The following is a 16,483-nucleotide window of genomic DNA, read 5'->3' as shown; positions in this document are numbered from 1 at the left end:
TGCATCGCCGAAAGAGGAGACGTCCTATGAGGAGATCCCCTATGATGACGTAAGTTCAGTAAGCTACTCAAAAGAGGAGTTGCCCTATGATGATAGGACATCCTTCCCCCTTTAACTTGACTAAGGAACCACCATGGTGCCATTACTGAGCAACATTACTTAAAGCTTAAAGGCTGATATTAAAGCTTGGAGGAACAAGAAGAACTAGGGTATTGAGTTGCAAAGCAGTCTGGTCAGACTAGGATAGATAAGGGTAGGCTAAGATGGGAATTGTATCCAACCTAACCTAACCCAATCCCAAACTCTTGAAGAACATGAAAATCATCTCCTTGCAGAAGTCACAAAACCAAAGAACATACTCCAGGATTTTGAAGGGCAGGTTTGATAAAGATAGGTTCAAACCAGGTAGGCTAAGCTAAGAACTTGACTACTTAGACTAGGCTAAGTAAGTCACCAAACCTAACCCCTATAAGTTCTTGAGGAACAGGAGAAATTTCCTCATTTGTCCTTAGCCAAGAACTCACCTGCATCGAGTCAGTTCCAGCATATGATGTGTGTATTCTTTAAAAAACCATCCGTAGGTAGAGAAGAAAGGAAAAAGAAGAGAGACCAGTCATCTCACTCATTCCCTCTTCCACACTATCATCTTAGGCAAGATACAAACTGTCTCTGCCAGGAGCACCAGAAGAGCTACACAATTTGTTGAGCAGCCACCACTGGACCTAAGGAAAGTATCCGAGGACCTGTGGGCAAAGTCCTTCAGGTAGAAGGAAGTGAAAGCAGTCTGATGAAGCCATGAACCAGCATTCAAAATCCTATGAACAGACAAGTTCTTCTTAAATGTCAGAGAGGAATAATTCCTCTGATGTCATGTAGACAAGGCCAAGGACTCAACTACTAATCCCACTAAGTTCTTGAGGAACAGGAGATATTTCCTCATCTGTCCTCAGCCAAGAAAGTCGAGGGGTATTCCCAATCCTTTCTTGAGCTTAGAAGAGCTTCAACAGCAGTAGGAGCAATCACAGGTGGGGATTTAATCTTCAGAATTATTATATGAATATTACTGAACTCGCAAATAAGATCAATAACCATTTTATAAGAAGAAAGAAAATCTATCTTCAAATCCTCTATTTCCTATAGTGAAGGAAAACACCGTAGGAAAAGGGAAAGAGTGAGCGAAAGAGAGAGGTCCCGATAGGAAACATAAGACCTCTTCTCACACGAAGGGCTCCCCTCATTCCTGGCTCTTGACGAGTCACAGCCTCAGAATCATAAAGAGTTAAGTCTGCAGACATGTTAAGATTCATGTTCTTGGAGGGACTTGATAGTCACGACCATGGACGAGGGCAAACGGTTGTTGCCGACAACTGTGGCTGTGACTCGCATGGCCATGGACAGAAGGCACACAGCTGTGGCTGTGACTTGGACGACTGTGGACATGATTCAGGGGGCCATGGGCGTGAGTTGGATGTCCAATGAAGTTATTTCAATGCTCTCCACTTGGACAGAGCGAGCGAGGCAGTGAACCGACGGGAAATGGTGCTTCAATGTGGCATGGTCATAGGCCATCCCATTCTCTCAACCTTTCACCCCCTTGTGTGACGGCCAAATGGTCGCGCTGTCACGTCTGAACATATGAGACAACCGACTGGGATGAACCACTGCACATACGTTCATGTCTTCATGGACTCGGATGTGCAACGGGACACAGTCGTAAAAGCATAGATGAAGATCAGAGGGGCTTCTGGAAGAGCATGGGAAGACAGTGATTAATGTCACAAACATTTGAACATCCAGTCGATGCACTTGGGTGGAAACAAGTACATGGCTGTGCAGAATCCCTCACGTTCATCAAAGGAAAGTGCATCATTACTTTGGCTGGATGTCCTTGAACATGGGAAGACGAACGTGGAACCTGGTCATGTCTGTGGATATCTGGAACTACGGTGACCAAGTCATGGACATGTGAGCGTCGAGGCGACAAAGCCTATGCTGGAAACACGTCCCCAAACATCCAAAATTTCTCATGTCCAATGAAGGAAAGTGCATCAACTCTATGACTGGAACATCTGCTAAAATCTCCATGGCTGCTCCTATCCTGAACCATCTGGTGAGAACCACAGGTTCAGAGTTCCAAAGAAAATCGAGTGTCCTGACTTGGTAGTTATGTACAGACGAACGCCGGTTTCTCTCTCTACCAGAGTGTCCGTAGAAACACACGCGGAGGAAATGCTAGTAAGGGGAATATTCCCGGAACTAGTATCGGTGACACAGGTTACCTCTTCAACTTGCCTTATACGAGGAAACTGTGTACCTGGTGCTCTGTATAGCAGGGTCTCAGACAGAGACCCACAACACGAAGAAACCCTAGTCTGTAGACGAGGGAGAGCACCGAAAGGAGAGGGTGAAGATGACGATGGCGAAAGGATTCTCTTTGATTTCTACTGTAACGGGGAGGCCTCACCACAGTACACGTACGTGTGAAGCAACAGCCAAGAAAACCCAAAAAGTCCCCACCTCCTGGGATAGCGGAAGACGGGTCGTGCTTCTCTTGAAAGCCGAGCCATCCGATTGAAGCTGTCGGACGAATCAGTTGATGATGTCATAAGAACTAGCCATGACGTCACAATCCTATCCGTGATGTCACAGGAGTAGACGACTCTTACCAAAGCAGAAATTACCACGTGTAAGAGTGGGTATAATCATATACTAATAAAATTATGTTAAAATAAGTTTATTTCATATATGACAAAAGGGCAACCGAAGTGAAGGGTATCGGAAGACGAAACATTGGAAGGGAGATGAGAAGCCACAAAGGCAGATGAAGGTTACATCGGAGAAGCAGTCCATCTACGATTGGTACCCCTGAATGACAACGTAAACTGTGCATCTGAGCCTGGAAAAAAAGACCAAAATGGTGTTGCCCCCACTGACCCAGGAGGGGAACAACCCCTAGAAGTCACCACATAGATGCGGCTCACAGGCTCTGAAACGAACATACTGCCATCAGATCTGGCTTGGTTCCAAACTTCCACCACATAACTAACGAGTTGGACGAGGTACACCAATACGTGAAGTGGCAACACTGGAAGAGCAAAGAGAATGTAAAGGGGCTCCCAGGATTTGAGCGGAGAATGCCGCTGTCCAACTTCAAGACGAACAGCAGGGCTGACAACTGTCGCGCAAGAAGATGGGGAAGTCCAGAGGCAAAACAGTTCTGAACTGTCGGGCCTGAAAAGAAACAAAGAGGAAGAATGGCTGAATGGCAGGACAGAGAAGAAACGCACGTCTTGTCGACAGTGCGGCCAAAAGTAAAGTGAAGAGACTGAATGCATACCAGTTGGGTGGGTGGTACTTCCACCCCTACCGTAGGTAACTGTTATCATAACCGCCTTGCAAAAGTTTAACAGCTGGACTTTCCAGCTTCGCTGAAAGTTATCCATATGTAAAGACCGAGGGTTTGTATTCGTGTAGGAACAACTAAGCTTTACCATGTCCTGCCACCTCCCTTGTTAAAAGAGGGAAGACTGAGAGACACTTCCTAGCCAAAAGGGCTAGGACAGGATGCCTGAAGTGTAGTCACCTGTAACTTTTCCAACTCCAGTGTATACACCAGCCAAGATGCTACACATGAAGTGGGGTAAGAATGAAGGGGAAGCCCATTCACTCAGCCCCCAGTCATATGCTAGGCTTTCAGCAATCACATAAGATGGTGTGCTTATCTGATACATATCCACTACAAGTCCTGAGGATACGGTATCCACAGGCCTGTGGGTGACATCACTCAGGTAGAAAGAGGTAAAGGTAGTCTGATTACTCCAAAGCTTACCCTCAATATCCAAAAAATCACAATATTTAGAAGTAATTTGTATTTTTCCTAACTATACAAACCTGAGGTCCTTTACATTAGGAATTAATTACGGTGAAGCTGGACACGGCCGTTAAACTCTTGAACAAGGTGGTTAGGCAGTAACTGCCGTCAGGTAGGTGGGGAATACCTGCCTGCCCAGATGTAAATATCCCAGTTTGCCTTTTGGCCCAGGTTCAGATTGAGGGGTGGCATGAGGCGGGCATAAAATGTAATGTAAAGGACCTCAGGTTTGTATACAGGCAGTCCCCAGTTATCGGTGGGGTTCCGTTTCTGAGGGTGTGATGATAACCGGAAATCACCGCTAAACGAAAATCGGTGCTTTTTCGGCGATTTTCAGGGGTTATCGGCGCCAAACAGCGCCGATTTTCGGTTATTGGCACCTCTGTTAGGTATGTATCGGCACCAATACCTAATTATGGGCACCAATAAGCGGAAATCGGTGATTTTGGGCTGCGAAAATTGCCGATTTTCGTCGCTAGACAAGCGCCATAAAACCGGATTGCTGTTAACCGAGCCCGCCACTAACCTGGGACTGCCTGTAGTTAGGAAAAATACAATTTACTTTTAAAAATTGTGATTTGTTACGACACGATATACAAACCATCGGTCCTTTACATTAGGAAGATTCACTGGTTGGAGGGAGGAATCTGACTGGGGTTCTGCACACCTGGGCTACTCATCCTGGTCGAAAGAGCCAGGAGGAATACTGTGCCTCTGACATATTGATCAGAGTGTAGAAACTGCAAGATCAAATGTCAGATACCTACCTCCCTGCAACTCTCCATAGTGCAGGCAGCAAAAACCAACACTCAGCACAAGTAGAAAGGAAGTAGTCATGCCCTTGTACATGGAGGGTGGGAGCCCAAGAAGGAGAGCAAACTTGTTACGTCCACATCAATATAGGGGAATGAAGATATTACGTCCCAATCTAATATCACCAAACATACAAGGGAACGCCTTCAGCACCTAAATAAAGGGCTACTGGAAGAGAAGCATTACCACACAGTTACGCCCTCTAAATACGCCCTTGGCCGTCAAACCCAAGACACAGATGCAGGGGAACGACAGCCTATGCAAGGCTATCACAAATCGTGAGTTTGTATATTAATAAATATCAAACACACGTAATATATACACAAAAATACACAAAAATCCCACCGGGATGATAAAGCGCTTAACAACAGCCAAGTAATGAGATCTGAAAACATGTCTGCAATGCATGATGGCCAAAAGCAAACTGAAATGTTTACATCTGCCCAGGCGAGTATTCCCCGCCTACCTGACGGTAGTTATTGCCTAACCACCTTGTTCAAGAGTTTAACGGCCGTGTCCAGCTTCGCCGTAAGCGATTCCTAATGTAAAGGACTGATGGTTTGTGTACTGTATATCGTGTCGAAACAATTATCATATGGTTGCATGCTCCAGAAGGGGGAGGGGGAAAGGGAGGATGGAAGAGGGAAGGGGAGGGGGAGGACACAGCTAAATTAACACTTGATCGTGTGCTCTGGAAGGAGGAGGGGAAGCGGGAGGGGAAGGGGAGGTGGGAGGGGATGGAAGAGGAAGGGGAAGGGGAGGTAGTGGGGAAAGGGAGGGAAGGGGAGGGGGAGGACACAGCTAAATTGACACTTGATCATGTGATGTGCTTCAGAAAGGGGAGGGGAGGGGGAAGGGGAGGAGAGGGCACAGCTAAACTAAAACTTGATCATATGCACCAGGAGGAGGAGGACACAGCTAACTTAACACTTGATCATGTGCTTTGGAAGGGGGAAGGGGATGGGTGGGGGAAGGGGATGGGAGAGGAAGGAAGAGGAAAGGAGAGGGGGAGGGAAGAGGAAAGGAGAGGGGGATGGAAGAGGCAAGAGGGAGGGGTTACACAGAAGACAGATTCTACCGAGTCAAAGTTGTGAAAAATCTGGAGTTTCACGCAAATCCTGAGATACCGGGAGAGGTCAATGTAGGGTCTTTAGAAGTCGCTGCTGACCTACTGATCATGTAAGGTTGTACTGTCACTGGGACTGAGTAACCATGCAAAATTCCAAGTCCAACAGACAAAGGGAACAGGTCGACAATCGAGTTACAAGATCTGATGACAGATAGACTGACAGATGCATATGTGTATTAGAAATCTCTTCTTATGTGGGACAAAGAATTATTAAGTATTTTTCAGGTGTGAGAAAACGCAACTGGTATTTTTCAGGTGAAAGAAAATGCAACTGATCATAAAATTATGCCCTTCTTGTTCTAATGCCCTACACTACTTTTCCACTCACAGAAACCAATGCCTTGTCAGAATTCTGTGAAAATAAATCAATCAGTCATTGACTATGTCTCTGTCTACACTCGCATCCTAAAGGTTCAACCATGAATGTTTCTGAAGAGACAAAAGGATTACCTGGTCAAAGTCCTCATGTCCCAGTGGGTTAGGAAGGAGTACTAGTCTAAGCTTGCTCAGTGAAACCCATTCTGGCCTAAAACAAGGCAAACTGTTTTAGGATGGTATTGCATTGCATCTTCCCTTAAGCTTTTGAACTTCTAACTGATCAACATCCTCAGGGAGACTGTTCCACAGTCCAACGGTGTGAGGAACATAAGATCTCTGGTACTAAGAGGTTTGACAGCGTGGCATATTTACTGCATATTAGTGCTGCTCTTCAGTGAATCTGGTCACTCTCCGCCAGAGAGGAGTATCTGGAATCAATTGTGCAAGTAAAAGTTGTCTATGATAAACTGATAAACTGACAAACAAGAGACCATCTGTTGATGGTCCAAGTCATCACTGCTTATGTTAGGATACAGAAACCCATGAACCACTCTACCTACGAGAGATAAATCTTTGGCAGAAGTAGACATCCACACCAGAGAACAATATTCTAGTAAAGCAAGGGCAAATGACCTAAAAAAGGTTGGACTAATTTTACCATTGTTAAAAATATATGAGGTCATATGTATAATACCTAACTTCCGTGTGGCTGTTGTTGACACTTTAATTAGATGTTTTTTAAAATTTAGATGTGAGTCAAAAGTTACACCCTACTTCAGACACATTCAGCAGTGTCCCATCCACTTGAAGAGGGCGATAGGGTGGAAAATCAGTAAGAGCTCAACTAATCAACAGGGTTTTCATTTAACTAGAGTTCAGCCTCACACCCCACTGACTACTGTACACCATTCACTAATCTGCTCCATGCCACCATTGTGACTACAGGCAGCCTCATTTCTCATCCCACCGACTACAACATTTACTAATCCGCTCCATGCCATGATTAAGACTACAAGCCGCCTCATTTCTCATAAGAGGAGATTTTGCTACACTCACAGTAGCAGGGGTAGCGAGAGCAAAACCCTCCTTTTTCACTGCTGTCAGGTGGTCCAAAAGCAATGCAGAAAATGAGTTACCAGGAAAGCTGAGGGAAGGCCAAACCTCCCACAGGTATTCCATAAGTAATGAATGCTTACTTGGAAATGTCAGAGAGATTAGTAGTAGTCGAAGGCAAATGGGGTACTCAGGTCAGGGCCTTACCAGGGGAGACACAGACCTGAGCACCTGAATCATCTGAGGAGAGCTTCATGTTACTCTAGGCGTAACATGGAGGAGAAACTCGGTAGGAGATACTCCTACCATGAGTAACTCCCTCCACATCCCCAGAGACGGAGCAGTACTTACAGAAGGTAGGGGAACACGTATAGCAAGAGACTGGAGGAAGAAAAAGGTTTGTTCGGCAGTGTCACAGGGGTGTTTCAGCCTCTTCCCCAACGAGGAGGGAAAACACTTCCTGTCCTTCTTCTGTCTCCTACCATACTCCTCCCACAGAGAAGAAGCCCAACCATCAAACTTACTGCAGTAAAGAAATATGGGAGCATAATTTTCCCCTGCAAAGGCAACAATACCCACATGGGTCAACACTTATGGGGACATAAAGAAGCCTCAAGGCCACCCAGGTCCCTCAAAGTCTGATCTTTTTATCTCCATGCAGTACAGAAAAACAAGCTCCAAAAATATAGCTAACAGACAATAAGCACAAATATTCATCCCAAACAAACATCAAGTACAAATATTCATGTAAATCCAACATCAAACACAAATATTCATCCACCACAAATAGTTCAATGACAGTAGAAAGATAGCAGAGTGAATGACCACTCTGCAAGACTACCAAAGGATACTCCTTTATAAAAAGCAATGGTTCGTATTTCCATCTGAATAAGTTATTACTATATGAAGTGAATATTTATATACTTGCAAAAATTACATAACAGGGGTGTTTGCTGCCAATACATATTCACTTTATTTCTGTTCCACAGTCTAAACATCCTACCACCTAAATAAGAGTTTTGCCGGTGTCCATGTGGGCTGTTTGTGATTTTTTTTATTGATCAGCAGTTCACAACTGTTCAGCAGTTCACACTGTAGGACAGGGCTGTTCATATAAAAATGTCAGGTAATGCAAAAGTAACATCTTGTCCTGTTTATTGCACTTAATTGATTGTTGTGATGAACCAGTCACTAACCTACATCTTTGTTCATATACAGGGGTTATATGACAGAAAGAAAGGTATTTTATTTTAACATCACAAACTGATATTGGAGCCTTGTAATAAATCATATTAAAATCTATTGCACAGTTACTATTGCCAAGATATCTGCCACCTTTTGTTCATGTTTTAACATTAATTTCCATGAGGCCAGTACTAAGCTTGGCACTCAGGGGAGTGTCCATGGAATAAAAGTGAAAAGGTCAATTTACGGAAATAAAAGTGATATGAGGTCATTTTAACCCATTTGAACAAGTGGGGGCAGAACTAAGTAGTAACTCCGCAGGTGGGGATTTCCTCGAATATTAACTTTTTCTGCAGTATTCTGGTTGCTAATTAGGGATTTATTTTCAATTTTTGTCGCACGTCTGTAATTAACCTGTTATTAAGCACAGAACTTCACCCAAAAGCTAGGGGACCCGATGGGAAAGCGGGACTGGGATGGGGTAAATGGTAACTATGGGACGAGATTCACTCGAGACAAATGAGGGGAGAGATCGCTTGCTACCCGTGAGTCAGACATACGATCCCTAAGCTATTCGCAGATAACGGGGTATTATTTTATAAGTTGCCAATACACAAAAAATTGTTGGCTAACCTACATTTTTGAAAAGAGCTCTTCATCAAATTACGACTTATAAGGTTAAGACAATACCGTCCCCAACCCCCTCCATAGCTAATAAGGCAATATTTTAACCAGTAAACACCCCGAGGTTACGTGGTATTTCATACTGGCAACTTATAAAATTTTGCCAATAGCAGAAGTGGGCTACTCAGGCTGAAGACGAGAGCGGTAAAATCTGCTGCTTAAATAACAGGCAGATGCGAGGAAGCTCTCTGATGTGAGGAAGCTCTCTACATCTTCCGGCAGCCCTGACAGTTTGACATTCTGGTGTATGCATAATCTAAGCCTAACTGGCCGAGATGTCCGCTTCGATTCCCCCTATTCTGACAAAGTACAACACAGCAACTTAGGAAATCATCTGGATGGTTCAAGCCAAACCCAGCCTTCAGCTGGGGCCAGAAGAAGACGTCAGTGCCCTTTCCCAGACCACACAAAACGAGACGAACGACGACTGGGCCACCACTCTGACACTCGACCAAACAAACGTAAACAAAATCTTCCACTCACATGTTTTAGCTTCGAACTGGCCGGTTTTTCTATCACACCACAAGGAATCCGTTCCTTTATTGAAAATGTAATGAGAGTCTGTTTGCAACACTTCCATAACTGTCAGCTTCGTAGCGACAGGGCGAAAAATAACGCTATTTGACACAGTACACACATCGATTAAGCTCAGCCATGGTGACAAGTGACACTTGCCCTGCCCTACTAGCCGTTCATAGAGATGGAAGAAGTGGAAGAATATTTTTACATTTCATTCATATCACAGTTAGTGTGACATTTATCGTGATCTCATCCTATCATTAATTATGTTACTTTCATTTTAAATAGAAACAGTTGTAAAAAATGACTTCTAGAAAAAATAGTAAATATTCTTTCCGTTATTAATCTTCAAACGTAAATACTGACATTATGATAAACCTAAACACAGATCTTATTGTGAATTATTCATTTGACATTCTCGGTAGTAATATAGCAAAACTTCGTCTCACAATACAGGTAATATTATATTAGTTCATTTCTTTAACTGGATATTTTTACTTTCAAATGTCCAGTGCTCATACGGAAATACAGTATATACACTCAAACTTATGTTATGTGTATTCGCCTGCACTCAAAAGATTAAAAGTGAGTGAAATGACTTTCATTAAAACAAGAATAAATCTCCCAAATTGTCTGAAATAAAATAAATGTGAAATATTTGAATTTATCAACAACATGGCTTCTTGTATGAACAAAAAATCAGAATAATAATTTTATTTTACCATCACTTTGGATTTTGATGTCGAATATAAAGTAAAATGACTTTCAATGACAATAAAAAAGACTATAAAATATAAAAACACTGAATGATATAAATGATTGACTTATGGATAGATAACATCTTCAGCTTCGTCTTCTTCCCCCTGGTTATTTTTGGAGGTGCTCCTAACAGCCCTTGTCAGATCCATCTGGGGCTGGCCCCTTTTACAGTTCACTGTTTTCTTGAATAATGTGCTATTCTGTAAAATACATGTTTTCGAAAAGGGTATCTTTATATCTTCTCAGGTTTTCCAAAGCTTCCACTTTTTGTTCATTAAAGGGTCAATTACTTTTCCAATATCTGTTCCATCTTGGCTCCACTGGTCCATAAATCACTAATTTCATCCATACTGCTAGCATACCAAGTTTCCAATAGCGCTTTGCCACGGAAGGTTTTCTTATAATTTTGTTTGACATTCTCCGTCTCGATGTACGTCAAAACACACATTTTATTTGCAATCATTGCTTTAGTAGGTAACCATTAAATTTCAATAACAGACTGGTTTCCCACAGGAAGGAATATATTAAATATAACACGCTTTTTATTCACTGTATACATGTGTTTTCAAGATCGGTTGTATTCTTCTATCTTGCATCCTTGGCAAATTTTGTTTCGTGAGACTCATATACTTTAGCAGAGTTTACATTTTTCTAACTGACTTTGTCTTTCAGTCAAAGATCTTTCCTATACTTTTGGCACACAAATCCTGTACAACTGTCATGCTTATGTCCAGATTTCTGTTACTTATATATCATTTGTCATCAGTACAAATCTTGCATTCCTTTGTTCTTCCCTCTGTGAGCTGGGTATTTTGTTGAAGTATTTCGTCCCTTTTGATTTTATAATTTAGCTTTGTTACTTCTGTGAGTCGTTTCCGTCTTCTGTTAGATATTTTAGTCAAGGTTCTTGTCTTTAATGCGTCCTGTGACACCCTGTTCGTCATCGTGTGGGCCGCTTGCGACCCTCGGGTTATCCAACACGCCGACACCCGTTACGCAACACTCGGCGATGTGCTTATCTTGTGTTTTTTCAGTATGCAGTTCTCTGCCGGAAAAGATTCCATGATGAAACGATCCTCCTTGACCTGTTTTCCAGGCTACATCCGCTGGAATTATGAAACAAGACGTCAGGCATTCTTCTGGTAGGTAGGTAATAAAGGGGAAGAGTCAATATTTCCCAGTGGACTGTGTAAGTTTTAGCTCAACTGCTGCTGGTAATGAAACTACTCCAAAAACCAAATCGGCATATCCCATGCCATTTTCGGTGGCTTCTAACTTACGGTAAAAGTTGACAATAGGCCTAGTCGTTCTTTCTTGAGGAGGTCTCATGGAAACGGTCTTCCCTTCAGTTAAAGGCTTCGCTTGATGATGACTTCGCACTCTACTGCACTGGATTTGGCGCTGTTCACGTGCAAACACATGCAGAGGTGAATGGCTTTAAATATTTCTATATTTAAAACAGCTGCTACCATGTTTACTAGGTACAGAGTAGAGGATATTCCATCTCTTACCTCAAATGGCAACATTTTACCAAATAAAAAGCGATGAAATTTTTAGGCATGGTGTTTGCCAAGAAGCTAGCTCGCTCGAGTCATTTAGACCATGTGAGAGTGACAATTATAAAACCTTCAAATATTGTAAGAGTGGTGTCAGCTTTCCACTGGATACCGATAAAAAAAATTACTTAGAAACTATGATTCCCCATGTATGTTCAAACTGGACTATGGCTGTCGGAGATACTCACAGTCTGTCAGTCCAAACTGATTGAGTTAAACGTATTTTTGACTAACGATCTTCAGATAGGCTTGGGAGGTTTTGAGATCACCACCCACCTGTGCACTGGTCGTTTGAACTTCGTTTGAGTTTATGAGGGAGGAGCTTGGGTTGCCCTACGCGATACGAACAAATAGTTCGCCTTAAGATTCCCGGGGAATAAAACTTAAACAGGTATGGCACAAGATCTTCGAACCTTTTCCACATAGGCAGCCAGGAAGACTTGAGAATATTACCACCCAAGGGAACAAAATGGAGATGAATAACGCCACCATTCTCGGTCGTACAACCTGCAATCATTTTTCAAACTTTGAACGTACAAGATCTTCTGTGTGACTGTCTTGCTGGCATTCAGATTTCTGGCATTGACAAAACTGAATTGCAAGGTATCTGTCAGATATGTTGCAATTTTTGATGGGATATATAAATCTCGTAAACCTATTTTTTTCCTTTGTTACAAATATCTAATGACAGTGTTTTTTTTTTATCTTGACGTTTGATTTAGATGTTGTTTTCTAAAAATCTCATTTACTTTTACCAAGTCTTTGAACAATACAATCTTGCTCTTGATAATTCTGAAATTTTCTTCCTCCTCCTCTTCATCCAAGATATTTATTATCATAATCTGTCTTAAGTCGTAGCCTACATCATGGTTTCAGACGCTTGTAAGATTTCTATTCCGGACGGTTTCACAGGAAGGTGCCCATTTCTCCTCATGCCCTGTGGTATTGCTGTGGGATCAGTTAATTTGCGACAACACGCTCTTCGATTGCATTTCAAATCTGGCTTCAAAACTACTTCTGATTGTGGACGCATTCTCTGATTGTTATTCAGGGATTCTATTGTCTCTTTCCTGACAATAAACTCAGATATTTTATCTCTTATCAACAGATTTCATTTATCACATTTGAGAGAATTTTCTATCGAGACGCCCAGAGATAATTCTTTCATTCCTTTTTTTTTTGTTTATCATTACATTTGGCGTATCTGATATCATTATGACACTGCACACATTGCAAGACTCACAGCAGATACAATGGGCCTACAGTCATCTGCCATCGTACACTGTCACGCAGCAATGATTGTCTATCACTGAGCAAGTTCGCGTTCTGGATGTTTATCATTTTTAGTCACATTCTCAACAGTGATCCCGGTTCGCCATTTTCAGTTCACTTTCGATACTGTTTCACCGTGTCATTTCCTTTAGTTTGTTTACGTTTTTTTTTTAGCAAATTCTGAAAATGTCTTCCATTTCTCTCAGCTCATAGCAGCCGCTCAACTCTAAGTTCTCTTGCATTGTGCTGTGAGAGGCATCCCTTTTCATTTTTAAGAGGACTTACACAGATGGCAATGGGTAATCTTATAGACTAATGGAGCCAAGACGCAACAGAGATATTGGGAGAGGGGCTTTGAAGCAGCAAGCTTCCAGATAATTCAATAAGTTACCCAAGGAATTAGGTTATGACACTTACAACTAAATAAGACGTAAAAATAATTAATTTTAAAATAGATATAAAGTAGAAGACAAAGTAATTCCAGAAAACTATCGACTCTAGAAGATTAACAAAAAAAAGTCAGCATGATAAATTGAATGAAAGTCAATGGGAGGCCACCAAAATAAGCATCTTTCCTTACTGTTGTCGTTGTTGAATATATGCTTACCAGATACACACACACACACACACATATATATATATATATATATATATATATATATATATATATATATATATATATATATATATATATATATATTTGTCACATACACCGTGACACTTCTTAGATTCACTAAAACCTCGCTCATTATTACCATACAGCATTTCATTTCTTTTTATTTTCAAATAATTTTCTGCCGTCATTCATGAGCTGTTCGATTCTGATGACCATCTGGTATATTTTTCCTTCGTGAGCACCTCTTGCCTGGCTGGTTTCACCTGGAGGTTTTCTTTAGGTCTTTCACTTTAGTTAAGGGTTTCTCTATGTCTTTTGCTGCTTCTTCCATCGCAAATCATTACAGATTTCATCGCTACCATGAAACGCAGTGTTTGGAGAAAATATAGATTTTTTTTATTTTCTATAAGGTAATGGCTTTACCCCAACCTTTTCATTCTCCTGTGTCCCCCTAACAATATCACTTCATTGTCATTTACCCATTAGAATAAGAACTAAATCCTCTACGGATACCCCTTCAATGTTAGTTTCTATATTGTCCCAGCTCGTGATGAAAGTACCCTGTTTTACGGATTTACCCTTCAGATGAGGAGCCAGTTACGGTCTAGCGATAACTTCTACACTTGCTTTCTTCAGATTCAGTTACAACGTCTGGCCTTATCTGGTTTATTCTACTATAATTCCGATCTATGCTTCAGCATGATGGTCAAATTCTTTTATTATTATCCATTGTTAATTTTACTAACTATTTTCTGCTCTAAATAAAATGTGCTTCTCCACCTTTCTGATATTTAGGAACACTAGCGGATCCAGAAAAATTTCATGGGGGGCCACCAATTTTCATAATATGTGTACACACACACACACACACACACACACATATATATATATATATATATATATATATATATATATATATATATATATATATATATATATATATATATATATATATACAGTATATACTGTAATTTCTATAATAGATTTTTTTCTCCCATTTTTATATTTCTCACTTATGTTATTATTATCTAAATATCCAATATGATTATTTTGTCACTATTTTTCACGGGGGGGGGGTGCGGGGGCACATGCTCAGGTGTCCCCACCCCACTGGATCCGCTAATGTTTAGGAATAAATCATATAAGTCTAATAGGATGTAATCCTACTTTCTCCCTCGGGCGAGTTTCCATTACTTTTTCGACTTCATCTCCTCAATGCTGGCCAAGCAGATACCAGTCTTGACATAATACCACTTTTTTTGTGCTCCTCCTTACATTTTTTTTTCACTAACCTATCAAACCTTTTCTCCGCTCTCACAGATTATTCTCTCCAGGTGTCAATTAATTAAGTTTAATTGCCCTAAGGCAAAGCCCTGTGGCGTACTTGGTGCAGCGGACCTAATGTTTCTCGCCATGCTTTCCCCTGTGCTTGTAAACTGTTCACTTTGCTTACAACTCTCTTAGTGTTTGTACCCATAAATTTATCTAATGTCTCACTTTTGGTTTTACGTTTTTTTCATTGTTCATATTATTTCTTCCATGTTTCTTGTACCAATAATATTTACACCCTTTTTGACTATGTGAACAGACCAAATGATAACATAGCTATGATGTTGCCTTTTCATCATCATCATCATCATCTGGGCACTTTTTGGAGGGCCTTCAATTAGACCCGATTTGATCTCTCAGGGGGGTCTCATTTTATTCCTTCAATAACTGGTCCTATGTCAAAACTGTCTCCAACTAGATGTGTCTTTTATTTCTTCTTTAATGCCTCTTTTGGACCCTTGGGGAGATTTACTGAATAGTCTATGGCCCATGTGCTTAAAAATCCCTCTTGGTAAGATATTGTTTCTTTTAAGCTGTTCAGTGATCTGATAACGCATTACTTCTACAATTAAAAAAGACTTCGTTAGATATTCATATTGTTATCCCCCTTCATTTTTAAAGGATGTTTTTACACAAGGCCCTTCATCACCAAAACTGGTCTTTTTAAAACGTACAGGTTTCCTGTGAGGAATTCTATAAGTAAAAACCAATAGTCCTCGTTCGGTTAAAAGCAAATACATTTTTTGCTATTTTGACATCAAGGAAATCTGTAAATGAGTTTGCAAGTTCTTTGCTTTTACTTTATGGGGAGGCTTTTGTCTTTATTACTATACAGATTACAACCAGACATATCTCTCCTTGTACCGCTGATCTGCACCACTTTTTTTTCGTACTACAATATCGCAATGCTAAAACATTTCTTTTAAGCCAGTCACCTCACCTCATTTCCCGATCCAGTAAATGCTTGCTTTTCATTAAGGAGTGTGCCTTATTTCTTTGTTTATTCTTTGTTGTTATAATTATTCTTGGTTTTTTCGTTTTTCACTGCCGGTACTATTATCGTTACGGACTTCCAATTAGACTCTTCCTCTATTGGTTGTTTTTCCGCTATTGGCTGTTCAAGTCAGCGTATAACTACAGTAAGGTCAAAGGAGGTCAAGGACGTGCCCAACACATCATAATATCAAGGGCATTTAAGACTGGCCTCATGGATTTTAGTAGAGCTCAGTTGACATAACGATCTGTAAATGGAGTTGTATAATATAATAATAATAATAGTCCAGGTGGTTCAAATAGGTGAAAAGATAGTTATCGTTTTATAATTTCATTCATTTATGCAGTAACGTATGTCCCTAGAACACAGATACGGGAATCATAAT

The 16,483-nt window shown here is 41.1% G+C and overlaps 1 protein-coding gene across 2 annotated transcripts in view; it reads right to left on the bottom strand.

Annotated features, from left to right (window-relative positions):
• sp3 (spermathreecae) overlaps window positions 1-9,747 on the bottom strand; it is a 157,092-nt gene extending 147,345 nt beyond the window's left edge. Inside the window, exon 1 of one of the 2 annotated variants that reach the window (XM_067124117.1) lies at window positions 9,537-9,747. In XM_067124117.1, coding sequence (XP_066980218.1) covers window positions 9,537-9,633 — 97 coding nt within the window. In that variant the 5' untranslated portion in view covers window positions 9,634-9,747. The remainder of the gene's footprint in view (window positions 1-9,536) is intronic. The other variant, XM_067124118.1, reaches the window with a different exon arrangement.
• Window positions 9,748-16,483: the final 6,736 nt, after the last annotated feature.

Source organism: Macrobrachium rosenbergii, chromosome 22 (assembly GCF_040412425.1).
Source record: "Macrobrachium rosenbergii isolate ZJJX-2024 chromosome 22, ASM4041242v1, whole genome shotgun sequence".
NCBI classification, from domain to species: Eukaryota; Metazoa; Arthropoda; class Malacostraca; order Decapoda; family Palaemonidae; genus Macrobrachium; species Macrobrachium rosenbergii.
This window is presented reverse-complemented; position numbering and strand designations above follow the sequence as displayed.